Source organism: Schistosoma haematobium, chromosome 1 (genome assembly GCF_000699445.3).
Source record: "Schistosoma haematobium chromosome 1, whole genome shotgun sequence".
In the NCBI taxonomy this organism is placed as follows: domain Eukaryota; kingdom Metazoa; phylum Platyhelminthes; class Trematoda; order Strigeidida; family Schistosomatidae; genus Schistosoma; species Schistosoma haematobium.
Window position 1 is genome coordinate 50,358,498 of NC_067196.1, and position 20,789 is coordinate 50,379,286.

General features: G+C 36.8%; 1 protein-coding gene across 1 annotated transcript in view; it reads right to left on the reverse strand.

Moving 5' to 3' along the window:
* Positions 1 to 144: 144 nt before the first annotated feature.
* Positions 145 to 20,789, reverse strand: part of MS3_00001513 (uncharacterized protein) — a 35,639-nt gene continuing 14,994 nt past the window's right edge. Inside the window, exons 7-16 of the mRNA XM_051208988.1 lie at positions 18,871 to 18,955; positions 16,934 to 17,098; positions 15,421 to 15,792; positions 14,145 to 14,236; positions 8,628 to 8,752; positions 7,306 to 7,770; positions 5,530 to 5,984; positions 4,270 to 4,500; positions 4,057 to 4,163; positions 145 to 417 (exon numbers count right to left, since the gene is read on the reverse strand). Coding sequence (XP_051074402.1) covers positions 234 to 417; positions 4,057 to 4,163; positions 4,270 to 4,500; positions 5,530 to 5,984; positions 7,306 to 7,770; positions 8,628 to 8,752; positions 14,145 to 14,236; positions 15,421 to 15,792; positions 16,934 to 17,098; positions 18,871 to 18,955 — 2,281 coding nt within the window. The 3' untranslated portion in view covers positions 145 to 233. The remainder of the gene's footprint in view (positions 418 to 4,056; positions 4,164 to 4,269; positions 4,501 to 5,529; positions 5,985 to 7,305; positions 7,771 to 8,627; positions 8,753 to 14,144; positions 14,237 to 15,420; positions 15,793 to 16,933; positions 17,099 to 18,870; positions 18,956 to 20,789) is intronic.

Sequence of the window (20,789 nt, forward strand, 5' to 3'; positions counted from 1 at the left end):
TAATGCACTAAGTGTAGCATTATTTCATAGCTTATTATGTTGATGATGATTTTTAAGTTTTAGGTTGTAAGCAGCTGACGACAACCAAACGAAATAAAATGAATACATATTATTCTCTTCTTGCTCGCTTCAAGATTAAGAATGTAACTATGTGTATGAAATATTAAATATACATAAAAATCAGCAGTAAGGACATACAGTTGTAAAATACAAGGAATAAGAAAGATTTGAAGTTAATTCATTGTACCGAATAAGTGAACTTGGAAAGATTCGATAGTTGGTTTGACATTAAAATTGGGTTTTTCCATAGATAAATTTTCTTGTTTGTGATATTCAACACTAATTCCCAGAGCGGAACTTGATTTTCCTAGTGTGTATGGTCGAAAGTTAAGCACTATTCGTACACGGGAACGAGGTCTAGTGTTCAAAATGGTAAAACAAATTATAAATTGTGAAAGAAAAACATTAAGTTCAGGTTATTAGCCACCAATATTTCAAAAACAAAAGCTTCAGATTTATCACTTGAATTCAGGTATCATTACTAAGGTTTGACTTGATAATTTCGAATAAACTGAGCATTGGGTAGATTGTTTTAAATAAATAATATATTTGTAATATCCCGATAAGTAGAAAAAGTTAGATTTTCTACCCCTCGGGATATTACAAGTATATCACTTATTTATCACTCGATTGCTAAGTGTCCATTTGCATTTGCATAATTTATAGTGTTCCGATTAACTCCGCCTGGAGCCCCTCGGGGGTACTGCCAATCCCCAGCCCGGGCAAAGGAGGAGGGTTGGGCATGGGGTCAGCTACTCCATTCCGTATAAAACTAACTCGCTAAAAAGACGCTAGACAGAAACAATTATTCAAACCACTTAAACTCTACCCTGGGAGTCAGAAGGTCTTCATTTAGAAGAGTTATGACGCCTCATAATGAAAGCCAAGTTCCTTCGGAAGCCACGAGGCTGATGCCCCTTCTGACAACCAGAGCAACCATTTATTTAGGTACATGGAATGCTCGTACAATGTGAAAAATGAAAAGATACAACCTGGATATTCTTGGAATCAGTGAAACACATCGGACGCAGGTTGGACAACAACGACTAGCTTCAAAGGAGCTTCTGTTATACTTCGGCTATGAAGAAGAAAATGCTCTACAAACACAAGAAGTTGCACTGATGCTATCCAAACAAGCACAAAATGCACTTATAGGATGGGAATCTTAAGGACCAATAATCACCAAAGCCTGATTCAAAAGCAAGGAGAGAGGGCTTTACAATGATCGTCATCCAATGCTATGCGCCTAACAACGACTACAATGAAGACGTTAAACATCAATTCTACGATAGGCTGCAGCCAATCGTCGAGAAGTGCCCAACAAAGGACTTGACCATTCTGATGAGAGACCTAAATGCCGAGGTTGGAATGAACAACATCGGATATGAAGACATCATGGGACGACATGGAATGGGAGAAAGGAACGAAAATGTTGAGAAATTTGCAAACCTGTGTGCCTTCAACAAACTGTTCATAGGCTGCACCATATTCCTACATAAACGTATACACAAAGCCACATGGATTTCACCAGATCACACCACACGGAACCAAAACGACCATAACTGCATCAACAAAAAGTTCAGGAGGGCGATGTGCGAACCAAGAGAGGAGCTGATATAGCATCAGATCATCACCTACTAGTCGCCAAGATGAAACTGAAACTCAAGAAGCACTGGACAATGGGGCGGACATCACAAAAGTTTAATACAGCTTTTCTTCGGGATACTGACAAACCCAAAAAGTTCAGGATAGCCCTCAGCAATAGATTCCAGATCTTTCACGATCTACTCAATGAAGAGAGAACTACTATGGAGAGCAACTGGAAAGGAATAAAAGACGCAATCACTTCAACATGTCATGAGGTTCTGGGTCACAAGAAGCACCATCGCAAGGAATGGACCACTGTTGATACACTGAAGAAGATTCAAGAAGTGAAGAACAAGAAGGCAACTATCAATTCCAGCCGAACAAGAGCAGAGAAAGCCAAGACACAAGATAAATACACAGAAGTAAGCAAGCAGGTGAAGAGGAGCATCAGAACCGACAAACGTAAATATGTGGAAGATTTAGCAATGATGGTGGAAAAGGCTGCAAGCGAAGGAAACATGAGACAATTGTATGACACGACAAAGAAACTCTCTGGAAATCGCCGCAAACCAGAACGACCAGTGAAAAGCAAGGAAGGCGAGGTAATCACCAACATTGAAAAGCAACAAAACAGGTGGGTAGAACACTTCAAAGAACTCTTGAATCGACTAGCCCCACTGAACCCACCCAACATCGAAGTAGCACCCACGGACCTCCCAATCAATGTTGGCCCACCCAACAATTGAAGAAATCAGCATGGCCATCAGACAAATCAAGAGTGGCAAAGCAGCAGGACCAGACAACATTCCAGTAGAGGCACTAAAAGCAGATGTAACAGTAACTGCAGAGATACTCCACATTCTCGTCAGCAAGATTTGGGATGAAGAACAAGTACCAACAGACTGGAAAGAAGGACTTCTGATCGAAATACCACGGCGTACCTGAGAAGATAGTCAATATCATACGGAATTCCTATGATGGATTAAACTGCAAAATCATGCATGGAGGACAGTTGACAGACTAGTTCGAGGTAAATACCGGTGTCATGCAAGATTGCTTACTCTCACCCTTTCCCCTTCTCCTGGTGATCGACTGGAGCACGAAGACGTCAACATCTGAGGAGAAGCATGGGATTCAGTGGACAGCTAGAATGCAGCTGGACGATCTAGACTTCGCAGATGATCTGGCTCTTCTATCGCACACGCAACAACAAATACAGAAGACGACCAGTGTAGCAGCAGTAGGTCTCAACATACACAAAGGGAAAAGCAAGATTCTCCGATACAACTCAGCATGTAACAATGGAATCACATTTGATGGAGATTTGGAAGATGTAAAAACCTTTACATATTTGGGCAGCATCGTCGATGAACACAGAGGATCTGATGCAGATGTGAACGCGCAGATCGGAAAAGCAAGAGCAGCATATTCACAACTAAAGAACATCTTGAACTTAAAACAACTTTCAACCAACACCAAGGTCCGAATTTTCAATACAAATGTCGAGACAGTTCTACTGTATGGGGGCGGAAACCTGGAGAACTACGAAAGCCATCATTCAGGAGATACAAGTGTTTACGCAAAGTACTTCGGATCCGTTGGCCAGACACCATCAGCAACGACCTACTATGGAAGAGAACAAACCAGATCCCAGCGGACGAATAAATCAGGAAGAAGCGCTGGAAGTTGATAGGACACACATTGAGGAAAGCACCGAACTGCATTACAAGGCAAGCCCTCACATGGAATCCTCAAGGCCAAAGGAAAAGAGGAAAACCAAAGATCACATTACGTCGAGAAATGGAGACAGATATGAGAAAAATTAACAAGAATTGGATAGAACTAGAAAGAAAGGCCCAGGACAGAGTGGGCTGGAGATTGCTGGTCGGCAGCCTATGCTCCATTGGGAGTAACAGTAAATAGTCTTCCGATTAAATTTTCTCTTAGAGAAACTGATATAGACGAACAATCTGGGTTTTCTAATCCAACGTTCAATTTTACTATAGTCGATTAACCTACAACTGACTAGTGTGAAATGCCGTCTAAATATTTCAAAAGATATGGGAAGAATATTCAGTGTATTTATTATCATGATGAAACCCATTCAAGAGTACTTGGATAACGATAATTACTTGAGATGGCAGCATCACTTACTCATAGTAAAACGACCTAGTCACAGAACTAGTTTCAAGAAATATTCATGTAATAGAAAAAAAATACTGGAATAGTCATAAAACTAGTTTTCCACCTAGAAACTAGCAAGATTATCGTACTGACCAAGTCATGATCACATGACAGAGAGAAAGAATAAATGCATTAAGTTAACTACAAAAGTATATCTTCCTAATAAACAAAAAAGATAGCTGTCCCAAGCATGGAATTAAATAGGATTATAGAACACGAGCTTACGATATACGAAACCTTATTTCCTTGGGCTCCATAACGTAGAATGGTGGTCTTGGAAGTTTTAATCTGACGAATGCTTCAGCTGTCTTCATTCGATTGATCAACATAATCTAAAATAAAGCATAAAATGAGAGTGAATTGTAAGATGAAAGTCACTCAGTAACAACGCAGTACACCGTAGGATAAACAGGTGTGTACTTTATTTGACGAACTTACATTGTGAGAACGAGAGGTTATTGAAGAATTGGAGTCTATAGTATCAAAAGAAACTGGTAGGCCAATCACATCAATCGGACCAATATGAACCGTTTTCAAAGTGTTTTCATCAATCATCAACGAAGTACGATCATTAAAACATTGAGACTTCGGAGGAGGGTATTTTAACTTGTAGTCGCCTATGCTTTGCAGGTATGTGAGTGATTCTTTCCTTGTTGCTTGGTCATGACACTATAAAAAGGGTTAACAAATTTAGAAAAATAAACAAAATATATATAATGAAAAGTCAACCATTACACTAGTATCAGGTAAAACGTATAATAACGAAAGAGCAATTAAAGAAAATCCCATGAATTGTTTCACTGGAACTAGAAGTATGAGATGCAGTTAAACGGTATAACTTCTCAAACACAGCAGTACAATGGACGAAGACGAAAACTCAATAGACGTGCAATAAACACGAAAGAATCCTTAAATATATCATTAAGAGCAGATTATTGTTTCATTAACAAAAAGCCTTATTGTTATACCATTCAATGTTTCCAACTAACTGGACTTCATTACATTTAGAAAGAAAGTGTTTCAAGTTTATTCCTAATTTCCTTTAGCTATAACCAGGATTATTGCTCAAACCAAGTTGGTGTTAGACAAATACACTACACAAACTTCTTCCATAATGGACATTGTAAGTCATACAGTGTGGATTCTATTTATATATGTACAGTGATTATTGAATATATATTTGTCAATCCGTGAAACAGCTGATGACAAAACACAGATATTCTGACGTGAAACTTAGTGAGTGATGAATATACTCGAAATATTAAATAGTCAATGTGCTTTGTAAGACAACCATGTAATTATCAGAATAGGAGTTTTAGGAGATTATTGAATACTATTGATATCGTGAACCAACTTAAGTTAGACTAACATATCATTCGATTTCGGTTCAGTGGTCTAAGGATTAACATTGCAAGTGAGATAGAAGGTGCTAGATTAGATCCCCATCGGCTTATTCATGGATGTGTGCTGCTGGGGCTTCCTATGTTGGAACAAGAAAGCTGTCCAGTGCTTCCTGCTTCTTAGTGGTTATTTGAAGTAGTTTCGTTTATAAAATTGCTAATTACATAGTAATTATTTTTACAAGATAAAAAAATTCAAATGAGTAATTGGAGAACGAAATAGTTATTTGGACATGAATTGAAAGAACTTCAAACATCGATATATATAATAGTACGAAATATCAAATTTTTATCTTACCGAACCTTCTAAAGTGACTAGAAGTGTGACTGAATCTTTTAAATTGCATTTAGATATAAAATGACATTGGCTCTGTATACATGGTTCTAGCCAAAAATCCAAATGCCAATCTTGAGTTAAAATATTTTCACAATATGAAGTGGGTTTGAAACGAAAAGGTATTAAAAATGAACGAAATTCCGTGTTATTAGCATTGGTTGATAAAATGCAAACACTACTGACTGACTTATTATTAATGCTGTATTGATTGAGTGAATTCGATTTAGAAGGTAACAACTGAAAGATACCTTGTTCCATGGTAGACCGTTTGTTAAGTGGATAAGAGGAATTTGAAGTAATATTTCGCAGTTGTATTCCAGTTACAGGATTTGCCGACCAAAACACTTTCCATAATGACAAGGAAGACGTTTCATCTTCACTAGGTGAACTTGGTTTTAAGCTCACAGAAAATTGAGCTAGAAGTAGGGGAGAAATGTTCAGATATTAAAAAGTGATGTAATCATATATATAAAGATGGAATGTGGCTAGATGTGGAATCCAAAACGTGTGTTTTGTCTCATCTATGAGTCGTGAGCTAGATGTACCTGCATCCTAGAGTTGTTGTTTCACTCTGGGCTTTGAATCCAGTACCATTTGCTCCAAACTCCATAGCGTAACCTGCTTAGCTACTGATTCCAGACGGATACATCCAGCGCATCCTGTGTTCCACAGCTAGCCACATCCCATCTATTCCATAACAAACTTTGCCAGTGACCAGTGGAGTGCAACCAGGTCTGTTGTGAGATAGTAACTCACTGAAAATTTGCAACAGTATTTTCCTGTGTATAGGCTGCTAATAATATATATTTTTAAGAGATAATAATGCTTTGTCATAGACAAACGTATGTATATACAATGGGATTTGAATCAATGGTTTATAGCCTAGTTGTTAAAACTAGTGAGCTTCAATTTATTTGTATAAACAGACCAAAAATGATTCTCATTCTAATCTCTAATTAGTGCTCTGAATGTAAAATAGATTTATGATCGTGAGTTATTCAAAATGAATTTACGTAGCTAAGTGAATGCTGGCAAATGATATAACACATAGGTTGGTATATTTAAAATGTTGTTGCGGTAACCGGTGGATATTGACACTAAATAATCAGCGGATGAAAAGCAAAGTGTCATAGTAATGGAAGTTAAAAGGCGTGAAAATCGATGAGAAATAATTATGCTACAAAGAAATCTATGCACTGCTTATGTTTAGGTAATAAATATATAAACAATGAAAGGAAACTATACCAGTAACAAAAGAAAATAAAGGCAATTTAACAATGATTTTCTTGCATTGATTGAAAATTATTAAGGATATTGTGACTCAACTGACTTCTGCAATATTCTATTAGGTTAGTTATACTCCTCCCACCACTAATAAGAAGTACACTGAAATACGATAAAACTTTAAAATCTAAAATATTTTCATTAAAAAATAAACTTTATACTTTAAAAGATCAGTGAAAATCACTTCAAATAGCTGTATGTTCATGAGATTTCCCTTTATTTCCGCATATTTAAGATAAAACTCAACTAAACTTCCTTTAATCTGAACTCACTCCAAAGCAAAAGGTTTATTCCAAAACTCAGTAGATAACACAGAATTACGACTGAAAGTTTATCAGATTTACTATTCAAAATAAATCTAAACGCTTAGGGGAGCATAAATACCACTGGGTAAAGTTCGACAAAAACTAGTTCATAAGAAATCCACAAAAATAAAAGGCAATGGTAATTTACCTTCTGTTGAGCAATTGGGAGTACATGGTGGAAACACCAAAATATACGGAGGGTTTATTTCTAATTTTGGCAGTTGAACGAGTGACGTTTTTCCTTTGGAACTTTGACCAGTTGAAATATTAGGAGTTAAAGTATTTGTCGAATAAGGTTCACACAAACTACCATTTCTCGATATTGGCTTTGAAAAAAATGTTGCAGAACTTTCACGATGAATAGGATTAATAGAATTTTGACGTTTGAAAGCATCTTGTTGTACAAAAACACTAGTTAACGAATTCTCAAGTACTGATTCCGATACTGAACTGGATAAATATACGCTGCGTTGATTTTGAGTGTTTGAATTTTGATTTTGTTTTGAAGTATAAATGCACAGGAGCATATGTTCACGATGATTTACTTGATCCATAAAGGCCTGATGCCAGTCCTGGGGTCGAAGATCATTGAAGGATGCCGGAGGCAGTTCAACTACATAAAATATAAGAACATTTAACTAAATTCTCGTCGCATCATTTCAGAAGATTTGAATATGTTAAAAAATGTAAGTTTCATCAGTTACACGAAAATACAGGCCTGATGAACGGCTTATCAGATAATCGTATGGTGAATTATCTCCTGCTGTGTTAAGTGTGAAATATATGGAATTTGGAATGATAAATTTTCATATCAGTTTCATATTATTTGTAACTGACAGAAAAACCATCTTTTATTATATATATAATATACCCTTGTGGGTCAGGGTAATTTTACATTGGTTTTCAGGAGAACCAGACACCATCCGGACTTTCACGTAAAAACCCAAACAGTACAGCTCAACCCCGTTTAGCAGGGGAACCAGACACTGTACAGGCTTTAACGCTACAATCTGAATAGTACAGCTCAATCCTGTGGCGCAACCACATAGGTACCAAGCACCCTGGTGGACTATTCGCACCATTCATATAGACATTCACATCACATGTATAGTTATTCCGATCAATGATCGCGTGAATCAATTATGCACAGCACGAACAGGCCAAAGTTGACCTGTTCCGCTTACACGACAGTCAAACTCGTTAATGTTAGCAATGGCGGCATGCCTTACAATGTCCCAATGACAATGGCCCTCGGGAACACTGAAAAGCAACCACCAGTATGAATGAAATCGGTTAACCAGCAAACCAATTTTTTGCATGAACAGTCAGCAAAACTTGCCAAAGTAATGCCGAACCGTCCACAATAACAATGGAGAACTTCTAGCCTCATATGAGACCTTCAGCTCTATATAGCCATATATCTTTTATTATACTGATTGCAAAACATAAAAAGCGTAACGAACTTCTTACCGATTTGGATAGATTGTTCATATTCAAAATCTTTCAAAATGTCTGATAATCGTAAACGATTATCTTGACGGCTGTGACTAGACCGTTTTCTCAATTTTGAAATGGTCTCTTCAAAACAAGCACATCTGGAAAAAAATGAATAGATCAATAATTTTATCAGCCGACCTTACACCATAAAATTGCGAATAAACTTTGAATATATTATTGATATATCTTGTGATTGAAATTCATTACATGGATACGGTGATTACTAATTACAGAAAGATTGGGCGTGCTCTAGTATGAATTAGTTCTTCCGAGCACTCGATAGAGCGGCAATTGGAAAACTACACTTTAACAATAATCCACATTTACGAAAGTATGTAGTCCGTCAGCTACAACGTAGGACCAGGCACATATGTGCATCAATGCAAGTTGCCATACCTCATCAGCACAAGATGAACACCGAATCCATAGAGGTAGTTAGTTCAATGGTAGTAATATACAAACGATTGTGTAAAAGGATATAGTACAGGAAGAAACAATTAGTCCGTAGAAAGAAAGATATGAAGCAATTTTAATCTCAAAGTATAAGGGAAGACAGAGAGTGTATACACCGACGCCACTGTGTTCCATTCTGAGCCATGTCACCCAGTCTCCAACCATTGGTTACGATAGTCACGTGGACCCCAACCAAGTAGTTTAGTAGTATCTACCAACATGGCTCAGACCAGAAGTTAGTGACTTCAAGCACCGACGCCACGTTTTGGTTTGACCGCTCCTAACTTTCTTTCAACCATCCCCTACACTAGTCAGCATTGTGCGTCGTGGTAAACGGTGTTCAGGCATACGTAACACGTGACCCAACCATCTCAGTCGATGAAGATTCACAACCTCATCCACTGGTTTACCATCATTCTCGAATACCCTGCGTCTAACCTCACTATTACTTACTTGGTGATGCGAGAAGATGCGAACAATATTTTTAGGGCATCTGTGGTCAAATACTAGTAGCTTACGAGTACGTTCTACTCTTCATGATCACATTTCGCAGCCAGAACGTAACGAACTGCTGCGCAGTATACTCGTCTCTTAATTGACAGGTGGATATCTCGTCTTCGCTATAGGTGACGTAAGTTGGCGAAAGCCAAACGAGCTTTTCGAATCCGTGCAGAGATTTCGTCAGACACTAACCCATTAGGGCTGATCAAACTTCCAAGATAAGTGGAGTTGCCAACGCGTTTGACTGCTTCACTCTCCATCCTTAGTTCAGGTGTTGACACAGGCCAGTCCTGAAGCAAATACTTACATTTAGAGGGAGAGAAGCGCATCCCAAAAATTCTGGCGTTGCTGCTCAGTGCTATCAAGACTCTGCATTTTATCTGCGTCTTCACCAAACAGGACTATGTCATCTGCATATTCTAAGTCGATAAGTGGACCTCCTGGTAGTAGATCAATGCCTGAAAATTCAGTCTATCAGAGCGTTATTTCCATCAGTAGGTCTATGATGAAGTTAAACAAAAATGGAGAAAGTGAACAGCCTTGACGGACACCACTTGGGGTTGCGAAATCAGATGACAGTTCGCCATGAACTCTAGCTCGATTAATAGTGTTCGAGTAAAGAACCTTCACAAGGTTTATGTACTTCTGAGGTACGCCTCTCAATGACAGACATTGCCACAGACCCACTCGGTCTACAGAATCACATGCTGCTTTTAAGTCAAGAAAGACCACCGTTGTCGGACGCCGATAAGGATGCCTGTGTTCTAGGACCTGACGAATGGTGAATATGTAGTCGATGCAGCCACGACCAGGTCTGAAGCCAGGTTGATTCTCTCGTGTTTGCAGTGCACGAGTCTTAGTTAAGCGTCTGATAATTATTGAAGCTAGTATTTTAGATATTATATTAGTTAAACTAATCCCTCTATGGTTGTCACAGGATGTGATTTTAACCTTCTCTTATATATTGGGACGATAAGTGATTGTGACCAGTCAGATGGAATAACGCCTAACTCCCAGATCTTAGCTAAAATATTAGTCAACCTAATCGCTAAAATTGGACCATCATCCTTGAAGACCTCTGGAGCCAATCCGTCTGGACCAGCTGCCCTTCCTCGTTTCAGATTAACTATAACCAGTTTAACTTCTGCTAGAGTTCGGGGACCTACTTCAATGTTCCATTCACACTATCGGGGAATCGAGGGTAGTTGTAGAGTAGCTGAAGGCCAGCTGAACTTTTCCCAAAAATTGTTCCCCCGTCGTTCTAAACGTCTGGACTGGGAGCAGATGAGGGTGTCGTCTTTTTCCGAAATAGTCTCACTTTCACTTGACTTATTAATTCCAGTTTCTTTTATTAGTCTGTAGAGCTGTCTTGTGTTCCCTATAGTCGCCGCCTTTTCCATCTCTTTTGCTTACGTTGCCTACCATTGCTTACTGTCGTTTCTTAGACTTTTGTTTAACCTAGATCTGATTTGTTTACGCTCTTCATCGTGCTCAGAGCCTGATGGGATGAGTTTACGAGAATCCATCAGTCCAATAGACCTCGAAGAAATCAATTGATTCTTTGTTACCCTATGGCTTAAATCACTAAAAGATGTCATAAATAAGTCTAGGTGAAAACACTGACATAAATTCTGAAAGCTTTCTAGTAACTCTTTGGTTTAAATCACTAACAGGTGTCACTGCTGTTTGTATATCTTTCCAAGAAACATCTGCGTCAACCTCGTTTTTGGAACTACCTAAGTGTGACCTCAGTTGTTCCTGGAACCTACTTTTGGTTTACTCATTACTCAAATCAATTCTCATGGCTGTTTTTAGTATGGCTTTTCTGCGTCCAGTGAGGCGCAAGCAGGTATCCCAGAATGAGCGACAATCTTCTACTGACCCTCTCCAACGATGACTGATGGTAATATGGTTTATTTGAGTCCATCGTTCGGTTGGTGAGGGGGGTCGATTTCTCTCTTCTGATTATAATTAGTGTTTGCTAAAAATAAACGATTGTCTGAGCACAGTTTCAGCAAATAGTCACTATTATCTGTTCGCTGAGCCAGAATACCAAAATACCCACCAAAATTTCTTTCTCTTTGATTTAAGCTACCTACCTGGGCATTAAAGTCACCTGCTACGTGTACTATGTCTGAACGTTCAGCTTTCTGTAAAATCCATCTTTCACTTCATCCAGACTGCAGTCAGTGCAAGCGTAGGCAGAAACGACGAAAAAGCAACGATGTGTGTCCCTATCCTTCCAAGTTCTTACGGAGCCGTTTAGCCGAACAGCACATAGACCACTGTTAACGGGGATCCACTCTAATAGTGCTTGTTCTACCCTCGTACGTAGTGCTATGCACACATCTGCCAGTTCACAAAAACTAGCCATCGGGTGGCCAGATACACAGAGGCTGTATCTCGTCGGCTCTCCGTTTCGGCGAGGTGAGGTCAAGTGAATGACCATACTAGGATCCTGTATGTGTGTTTCGGAGACACAGCATACATCAATGGTACGAGATTCTAGGGTTTTAGCCAAGGAGACCTGATGGCCAATTTGATATAGAGTGAGTACGTTGAAGGCTCCAATGTGTAGTTTGGAGCGAGGTTTCAGTAGACTTGAGACAGTGTTTTGCACACTAGAATCGTTGGCTATAGTGAAACTTGAGGGGGAAGCCGAAAGAGGAAGTTTAGAGTTGAAAGTCGATGTAGGAGGAATAATAGGAATTGAAGAGGGAGGTTGATTATGAATACAGTGGTCTTGAGTGCTGTTAGAGGTATGAAGGCGGTTAACACTTCCCCGTTGTCCACACCGAAAGAATGCAGGTAAACGTGATATTGAAGCAGATAATTTGGGATGGTGTAACTCCGTATACATAGTAACAAAAACATGACCTTGAGACACACGGAAAACTAGCGAATTAAGACTAGTAACAAAGAATAAGCGGAATAAGGTCATGTGAAAAGTCGAACTAGAAAAAAATTTCTCATTGTTAAAGTTACCAGTGGGAACGAAACCTTTATGAACAGTAATTGAAAAATCCTGTGAGTGCCTTACAAATTAATGAATGCTTGAGACCTCTGTATGACTACACAATTGAAAGCACAGATTTTTGACAGTCAAAACAATCGAAAACAATATAATCTGATCTTGTACAAATGGATTAATGTCTGAATTCCATGTTCATCTGTTTATAACTGAATTAAATTTAGCTTAATTCTCAGAGAATTTAAAAAAGATTTACATAAATGTTAAAAGATGATTTTGCAGCTTCTTCAAATATAAAGTCTTCATGTATTATGAAGATGAAAAGTACTCATTCCAACTACTAAAAAGCAATTTTCGCGTCAAAAACTTCGAAATAACATATTAACAGAGAAAAGAGAATACAAAGCTCATTACTAAAAATGAATTTTTACAGGAAAGAAAGAAAGAATGAATATCAGGAGATTACAGTTTAAAAAATAGTTAAACTTCTCAAACAATGCTATTTACAATTATAAATTACAATTATAAATACATCTGTCTTACAGGTCAATCACAGCCCGGATAGCTCAATGATAACATCTCTGACTGTGAAGCTAGATGACACGAGACAGGATCCATCAAGGAGCATCAGTTCCCTCAAGGTTACAGATCCACCTTGTTGACGAGTGCCAACTAGCCCGAAACCTATATCAAGGATTTCCTGTCGACTACCTTCAACCACTACGTTACAAATAATGATATTCCACTTATCCATGTATGAAACATCTTTAAGTCAAAAATGTGAATAATCAAAAATTCCTTCTTTTAGTACTATTATTTGGATTTTCTTCATTTAAAACTTGATAGAATCGAGTTTTGAATGTGATCTCAAATATTATCGACTTACGGAAAAAATGTCTGGCAGAGTTACAGTAGAAAATCAATACTGCCAAATTACTGAGTAGACAGAAAACAGCATTCGTGTAACACATTGAAATTATCATGAATAAGAAGGACGCTTCGAAACACATTACTTATCATTTTACGAAGATGCTAGGAATGAATCATCCATCCACAGACGGTGAAAAATTTTGGGCGTGATCTTATTTGATATAGTGAGTTATTGGTAAATGTGATAACCATTATTACTTGACTAGTTGGTCCATAAAGGGAATTTGTATGCGGTCATACCATTAATTCTTAACTATATCAGAGACAAACTTCGCAACAAGATTTAAAGAACAGCTATTTGGCAGTTAGATGCTATGCAGAACCTGGCATATATTTGTATTGGTTCAGGTTGTCACATTCCAATACCACAGCGGTATGAAATTGTCTAGACAAATCCGAGAATAGTAAAATTAGTATCGTTATCTCAGTATCAGTAGAAACAACCAAGTATGTTCAATATAATTCGAGAAAAAAGATTAAATTCGCGAAACAGTTACTCGTTAACAAAACTAGACAGAAGTATATCATAAAGTAAAATATAACACATGACAAAAAACAGGGAATTAAGACGAAACAGTAGTAAAAATGATTCAATTCTCAAAAGTATCATTTTTAATTAAATAAATCATGCTTACAATCGCCGGAACTGATAACGAACAACTTCATCTCCATGGTAAAATACTATACGTGCAGCATTTACACCATGCTTTAAAGTAATAAAAATGCTCTGTAAAAAAATAAAATAAATTACTGAGTGATTTAATAACAAAAATCTAATCACATATACTTTTATTGTGAGTAAATTTATTTCTAACAAACTACAAAATAAAAAGCGTAATTATTGTAGATGTACTCAGTGTTCAACTTTCTAACGTCCAAACATACTTTCCAATTCTTTCATTTTTACATTTAAATCGATGGTAAACAATAACATGGAAAATTCTTTTAAAATTTATTCCACTTAAAATTTCGAATTATAAAAATGCTTTGAAAAACGGAACTGTAATTTACAATCTTTTAAAAACTTGTCTATTAGTACATATTTTGAAGATATTAATTTTTCAATTCTTTAGAATATAATTCATATTTTGTGCATAAAACATAGCTAATAAGCATATGGATAAACTATTTATGAAGTGACTGACTCTTTTAACGAGAATGTCAGTACCGTCCTTTCATCTATGTAATCAATAGAGTATTTACAAATCCTGGTTGTTTTAAAACATGCTTCATTTCACTCTGAGTTTTAAACTGAATACATTGACTATTTTCCTCAAGTATGATTCCCAATTTTGCAAAAACCTCAAATGGATAGCAGAAATAAAGATATTCTCTATGTATAATGAATGTATAGTTAGCGAACTCCTAATCCATTCAGATTAATACACTATGCTCACAAACTACGAATTATGAGTGTTCAAAACTGTTCTATAACATGAATAAACGAAGTTTATCTCAAAAAAGCGAATTACATAATCTTTCAGATAAACATTAGTAATTACTGCGATGCTGCGTAACACCGAAATAATTGTTAATGTAGTGATTTCTTGAGGAAAGTAAATACCAATTATGATTGCTATAACATTAATGTGAACCGTGTGGTGTGATAAAATAATCAAAGCGAACAATATAACCTACCACCTAATCAAACTACCGGTTATTTGTCAAATTCAAGGTCTAATTCTAACAATACAACTGCATCCATTAACGAATGCATCATAATAGCTAGTTGATTAAGGATGATAAGCAGAACATGCATGAGACCAACTAATTACCATTAAAATGTTTGCTTTACTTTATAGTTAGAAAACAGAAATTGAAAGTAACAAAAATGACATTTTAAAAAACAATTAGTTTTTGACAAACAATTTACTCTTAGAAGGAATTATAAGATAATAAAACGTGATAAACCTGAGATTGTTTCGATCCAATAACTAAAGCTTTGGGTTCAATAATAACACCGCATTCAGAAGTATCATCATGTTCATTTTGACTGGCGGTTTTTCGATCGATCCAATCAACACGAGCACAGACCCAAGCAGATCTAGAGCCATAATTACTTATATTAATACTTGCCAAAGAGCACCCAGATACATTTGAAGTAAGTTCATATTTGGTAGAACGTAGACTTGCTTCATGAAATTTTTCATTATCTTTAGCCACTGCCACTGACTCAGAACTGGGATCAATTTTAGACGCAACAACCCAATAAACATTGGGACTTAATTTTGAACAACAAGAACAAACCAATTCACTGGAATTTGTATAACCAATTAGTCTTACCTAAGACAAGAATGTATACAAATGTGAAAATTCTGTGAAAAATTATTATGTAACCTAAAATATAAAGACGAAAAAAGGGTAATTACTTGGAAGAAATGTGTAAGTAGGTCCCATTGTCTAGTTTTTATTCCGCTATTCAATCACAACTTCGGAAATAAGTCATGCAGATACCAAACATTTGTTCGAATTTAATATGAACTACAATTTGCCGGTGCTTTTGCGAGAAAGAAACATTCCGTTTTAATATTTCAAATGACTTATTACAATGCCAATCATTGAGAAATATGCCACTAAATCGCATGCCAAAACTTACGAATAATAAAATGTTAAAATAATCGAACTAGTGTATTTACAAACAGAAACCAGTTTTACTGAGTAGGGTTGATGAACTGAAGTAGGGGAACTATGGTTTTGCATCGATAATCATAAGGTTACTCATATCAAGTATGATATGTTGATATTTTGTTATTATTAGACATGAGAATCATATACTTGCTAAGGACTAGGTTGAAGAGGAAATTTCTGGTTCTAATGAGGAGTCGTGGTCAGGGGAGCCAAACTGTGCCGGGTGTGTGGAGGAAACCACGGAAGACAGTGGAAAATAGTCACGCAATATTGCGGATTTAATGAAGTTAGCTTGTACACTATTCGGAATGAACTCGGTGGTCTATAGATTAGGCATTTCGGTTAATAATTGAAGTATCTGTGTCCGATTCCCGGTTTCGGGTTCGTGGACACCGACTGATGAGGGTTTTTATACTAGAAAAAAAAGGCTATCTAATGTTTCCAGGTTTTCAATGGTTGTCTAATCAAGATCTGTCCATGAAGTCAATAGAATTCAACGATCTCCACAACTCTATACTGCTATAGTTCAATTAGTTCCCTTACAAAGTTTTGTAAAGCACTAACAACAAGTACTGTGGAATGAAGTGAACTCGTCTCATTTCCTATATTCTAAATTTACTCATATACACACTGAATTCACTTCATCCCACAAAAAAATATTATTCTTGCTTTACAAAAATGATAAATCGAAAAACCACTCGATTATATCGTAAAAGTCAAACCATGAACGGTAAGAACGATAAACAAGCAAAGAAAAAGACAAGATATTACACGTAATTTTTAGTCAACCGCTTACTTTAAAAGTGGAAGTTTTGAATTCTTCAGATCGTAAAAGTAAATGTCCGAAGTCCCAAGAAACTGGATGCTTTGCAACGTAAGCGACACTTACTTCATATTCAAGATTTGGTGGTAAGTAAATATGGAATGTTCCAGTAATCAAATAACCATTTTCGTCAACAAGCTATATGAGATTTTGAAAACAAAAAAAGGATAAGCATTAAACTGAAGTAAAAAATACTGAGACAAAATAAGGTATGATATTGTCTCAATAAAAAGATTAAAACAAAATATTTAGCTGATATAAAAACTAAACAAGGAAAAGATCGAATGAATCAAATCGAGAATGAAACAGTAATTTTTACTGATGACATTGGATGAAGATATTTTTGTCGGCACCATAGGAATTTGATTAAATTACCTTAAGGTTTTCTAGATTTCAATTTAATTTTAGACAGCATTACTTCATAAAATGAAGACTGGATAACTGTGTGTAAAGGATATGAAAGAAATAGCCCAATAGATTCGTGTAAATCAACTCACTAAATAAAATTATACTTGGCAACAATACTGATCGCCAAATTACTTTATTTACCTTGATTGAATCTCAATGCTTACTAGGGAATGAGGTTTGTAGTTCTTTCGCACTAGGTCAATTGTCTTTATAAACTATTGTTGTTTTCATAACAACTGAACATAAACAACCTGAACATTGAAAATATATGACAATTCACAAGATTTCAGAATTACAACAATTTTTAGGTAATAAAAGCCAATTACAGAGTAATGTATACCAATTCAATTCATATTCACTGTGAGAAGGCAGATTATCTACTAGGTTGAATCGATAGTTTACATCACGGACTGACTTTAATTAGGCAACTTTTGAAAACCAGAAAGCATTAGACAGACGTTTCGTTCTATCATAAGACTTTACACCGCGCAACAAAAAATCTGTCAGGGAACAAATCAAGAACCTTCCAGGTTTCGAAGCAAGCGTCTAACCTTTAGAAAACAGAGTCAGGATCTAACTTCAGTCAATTCACGATAATGTGCAATCATCTTCCGCTATCATTTGTGGGTGACTGGGTAAACCATTGGATGGTGAATCAGTGGTTAGAGGCTTGCTCCGAAATCGAAAAATCCCAAGGCCGATTCCTCAGTGGGATCGAAGATGTGTACTCCTGAGTAATATACTAGAATGAAACAGCTGTCCAGTGCTTTTTAGATTCTGATGGTTATTTAAATGTATAGAAGGGAAATCAACAATCCCCACAAACTCCCTACAGACAGAAGAAATAACTACTAAACCACAATGATGTTTCAGGAAAATGTAAGTTTAAAATTTAAGTATCAGTCAATACCCGATGAAACAAGACGTGTTGTATAACAGCAAACAAGTATTGTTTATCACTACTTAGTATATCTTCAGACTTTTAACGGACCAGGTTGCTAAAATAAGTTTTATTCTCGAACTCTTTTTATCAGAGCATTTTTTAATTGTGTTTAAGGGTGAAATGTGTTCTAATTTAAATGGGGTAAAGAATCATCACAGTGATTAAAACATACAACCAAACTTACACATAGATAATTTCAATGACTATAATGGATAGGAAAACGATAGTTCTTAACACTGAATTTCTGTATCTTTTACAAAGGTGTAACAAGCTAATTAATTCTTTAACCATACATAAAATACTGTATGTTTTATGTTGTCTAAGCCATTTGAGTGATGGCTAAATTATTAAAGAATTCGGCTTGTAACTTGAAATGATTCAACTTCGCTTAATTTAGTTTAGACAAACAAGGAGAAATATCAAAGATCCCCCCTCAAAAAGTGTAATTAAGCGTCGAATAACTGGACTTATCCTTTATAAATAAGTATATAAGTAAGAAAAATTAGATTTCCACATCTTATTTAATTTAACCAAAAAGGGAACAATATTTAAGACCTACTTTAAACACTTCTGATTTGGGGTGAACGACAAATGATATGGTAGTCGGTTTGTCCATTTGATGTTTGATAAGGAAATGTTGTCGACTAAAGCAAAAAAAAGATAACAATAAGATGATAATTTGTTGTCGACAATAGGTTAATCGTTTGTACGAAGAAAAAGAACATGATAATTTAAGTAAAGCAATTTATATATATTCACAACGTCAGCTAATAATGGACAAATATGTAAACTATCTACACATTGTCCAAATTTTTTGTTGACCACAGTGTGGTTTTGAGATACGAAATGATACATTATATATGGAGAAAAAAACTGAAAGGAAAAACAGGGGAAATTCGATTCTTGGGAGACATTAATTTAAGTACGCAAACAAGTGTATATTGCTCTCCTTTTCAGAAAATTAAAAATGTTTGGTGTAGTAATAAAGAACTTCCTTAATACAAAGGATCTGGGGTACAAATCGATAGTGTAATTTAGAGTACGTCAACAAATATATCTAGCTACTACCACTCATTGTACAGTGAGTAGTGAATTAAAAGAAAGTAATTGTCATCCTCCATGACATGAATACAGTGGTCTTGAGTGCTGTTAGAGGTATGAAGGCGGTTATCACTTCCCGGATGCCCACACCGTGGAAGGGTTCTTTTGGAGGTACCTGAAAAGGAAATTGGATTAGAGGTGGTCTTAGTGACCTGGGAGCGTGACCGCAGTACCCAAGGGACAACTGTTTGAGGTCGGTCACATACGACCTTTTTATGGGCAATTTTTGTGTTAGCTCAGTACTTTTTGGGACCTTACCGCCGGAGACGGATATCCGTGGGATAAGGTGAGGTGTGCATTTTTAGGGTCGACCTTTTCTAACCCCACTCCTCCTTGTGGGAAGGCAGCATCGCTGTCATGCTGGTTGTCTGAAGAAAACACCTTACTGTTGTCACACCTCTGTACAGTCAGCAGTACGACTTCGCCATCGGACCTTGGGTTTGTTGCTTTTAGTCTTAGCGCTCTTCAACCGACCTGTCTGACATGGTAAGACCTTGAGGAACAGTTGTTCCAGCCAGTATAGCTCGTTTGCTTCATCACGATAGGCAAGCCCGACCACCACGTCAAGGTAGCAACAATGGTCGAGTAGAAGACACTCGTAAGCTACTAGTATTTGACCACAGATGCCTCAGAAATATTGCTGGCGTCTGCTGGGATCACCGGGTAAGTAATAGTGAGGTTAGACGCAGGGTATTCGAGAATGATGGTAAATCAGTTGATGAGGTTGTGAATCTTCATCGACTGAGATGGTTGGGCCACGTGTTACGTATGCCCGAACACCGATTACCACGACGTGCAATGCTAACCGGTGTTGGGGATGGTTGGAAGAAAGTTAGGGGCGGCCAAACCAAAATGTGGCATCGGTGCTTGAAGTCACTAACTTCTGGTCTGAGCCATGTTGGTAGATACTACTAAACTACTTGGTTGGGGTCCACGTGACTATCGTAACCAATGGTTGGAGACTCACGGTGACATGGCTCAGAATGGAACACAGTGGCGTCGGTGTATACACTCTCTGTCTTCCCTTAAACTAAGAGATTAAAATTGCTTCATATCTTTCTTTCTACGAACTAATTCTTTCTTCCTGTACTATATCCTTATTGCAATCTTTCTTTTATATATTACCACCTCTGAATTAACTACTTTTATGAATGCGGTGTCCATCTTGTTGTGCTAATGAGGTATGGCAACTTGGACCGATGCATATATGTACATGATCCTATGTTGTAGCTGACTGACTGACTGATTCTCCATGATATCAATTAGCGTTGAACTATTTTGTAGTACTTATGAAATATCAGCATTGTAATACAGAGTTCGATTACAGTTTAATTAGTAAACCATGAATAAGACAGTTTTGATGAATCAGTAAATGAT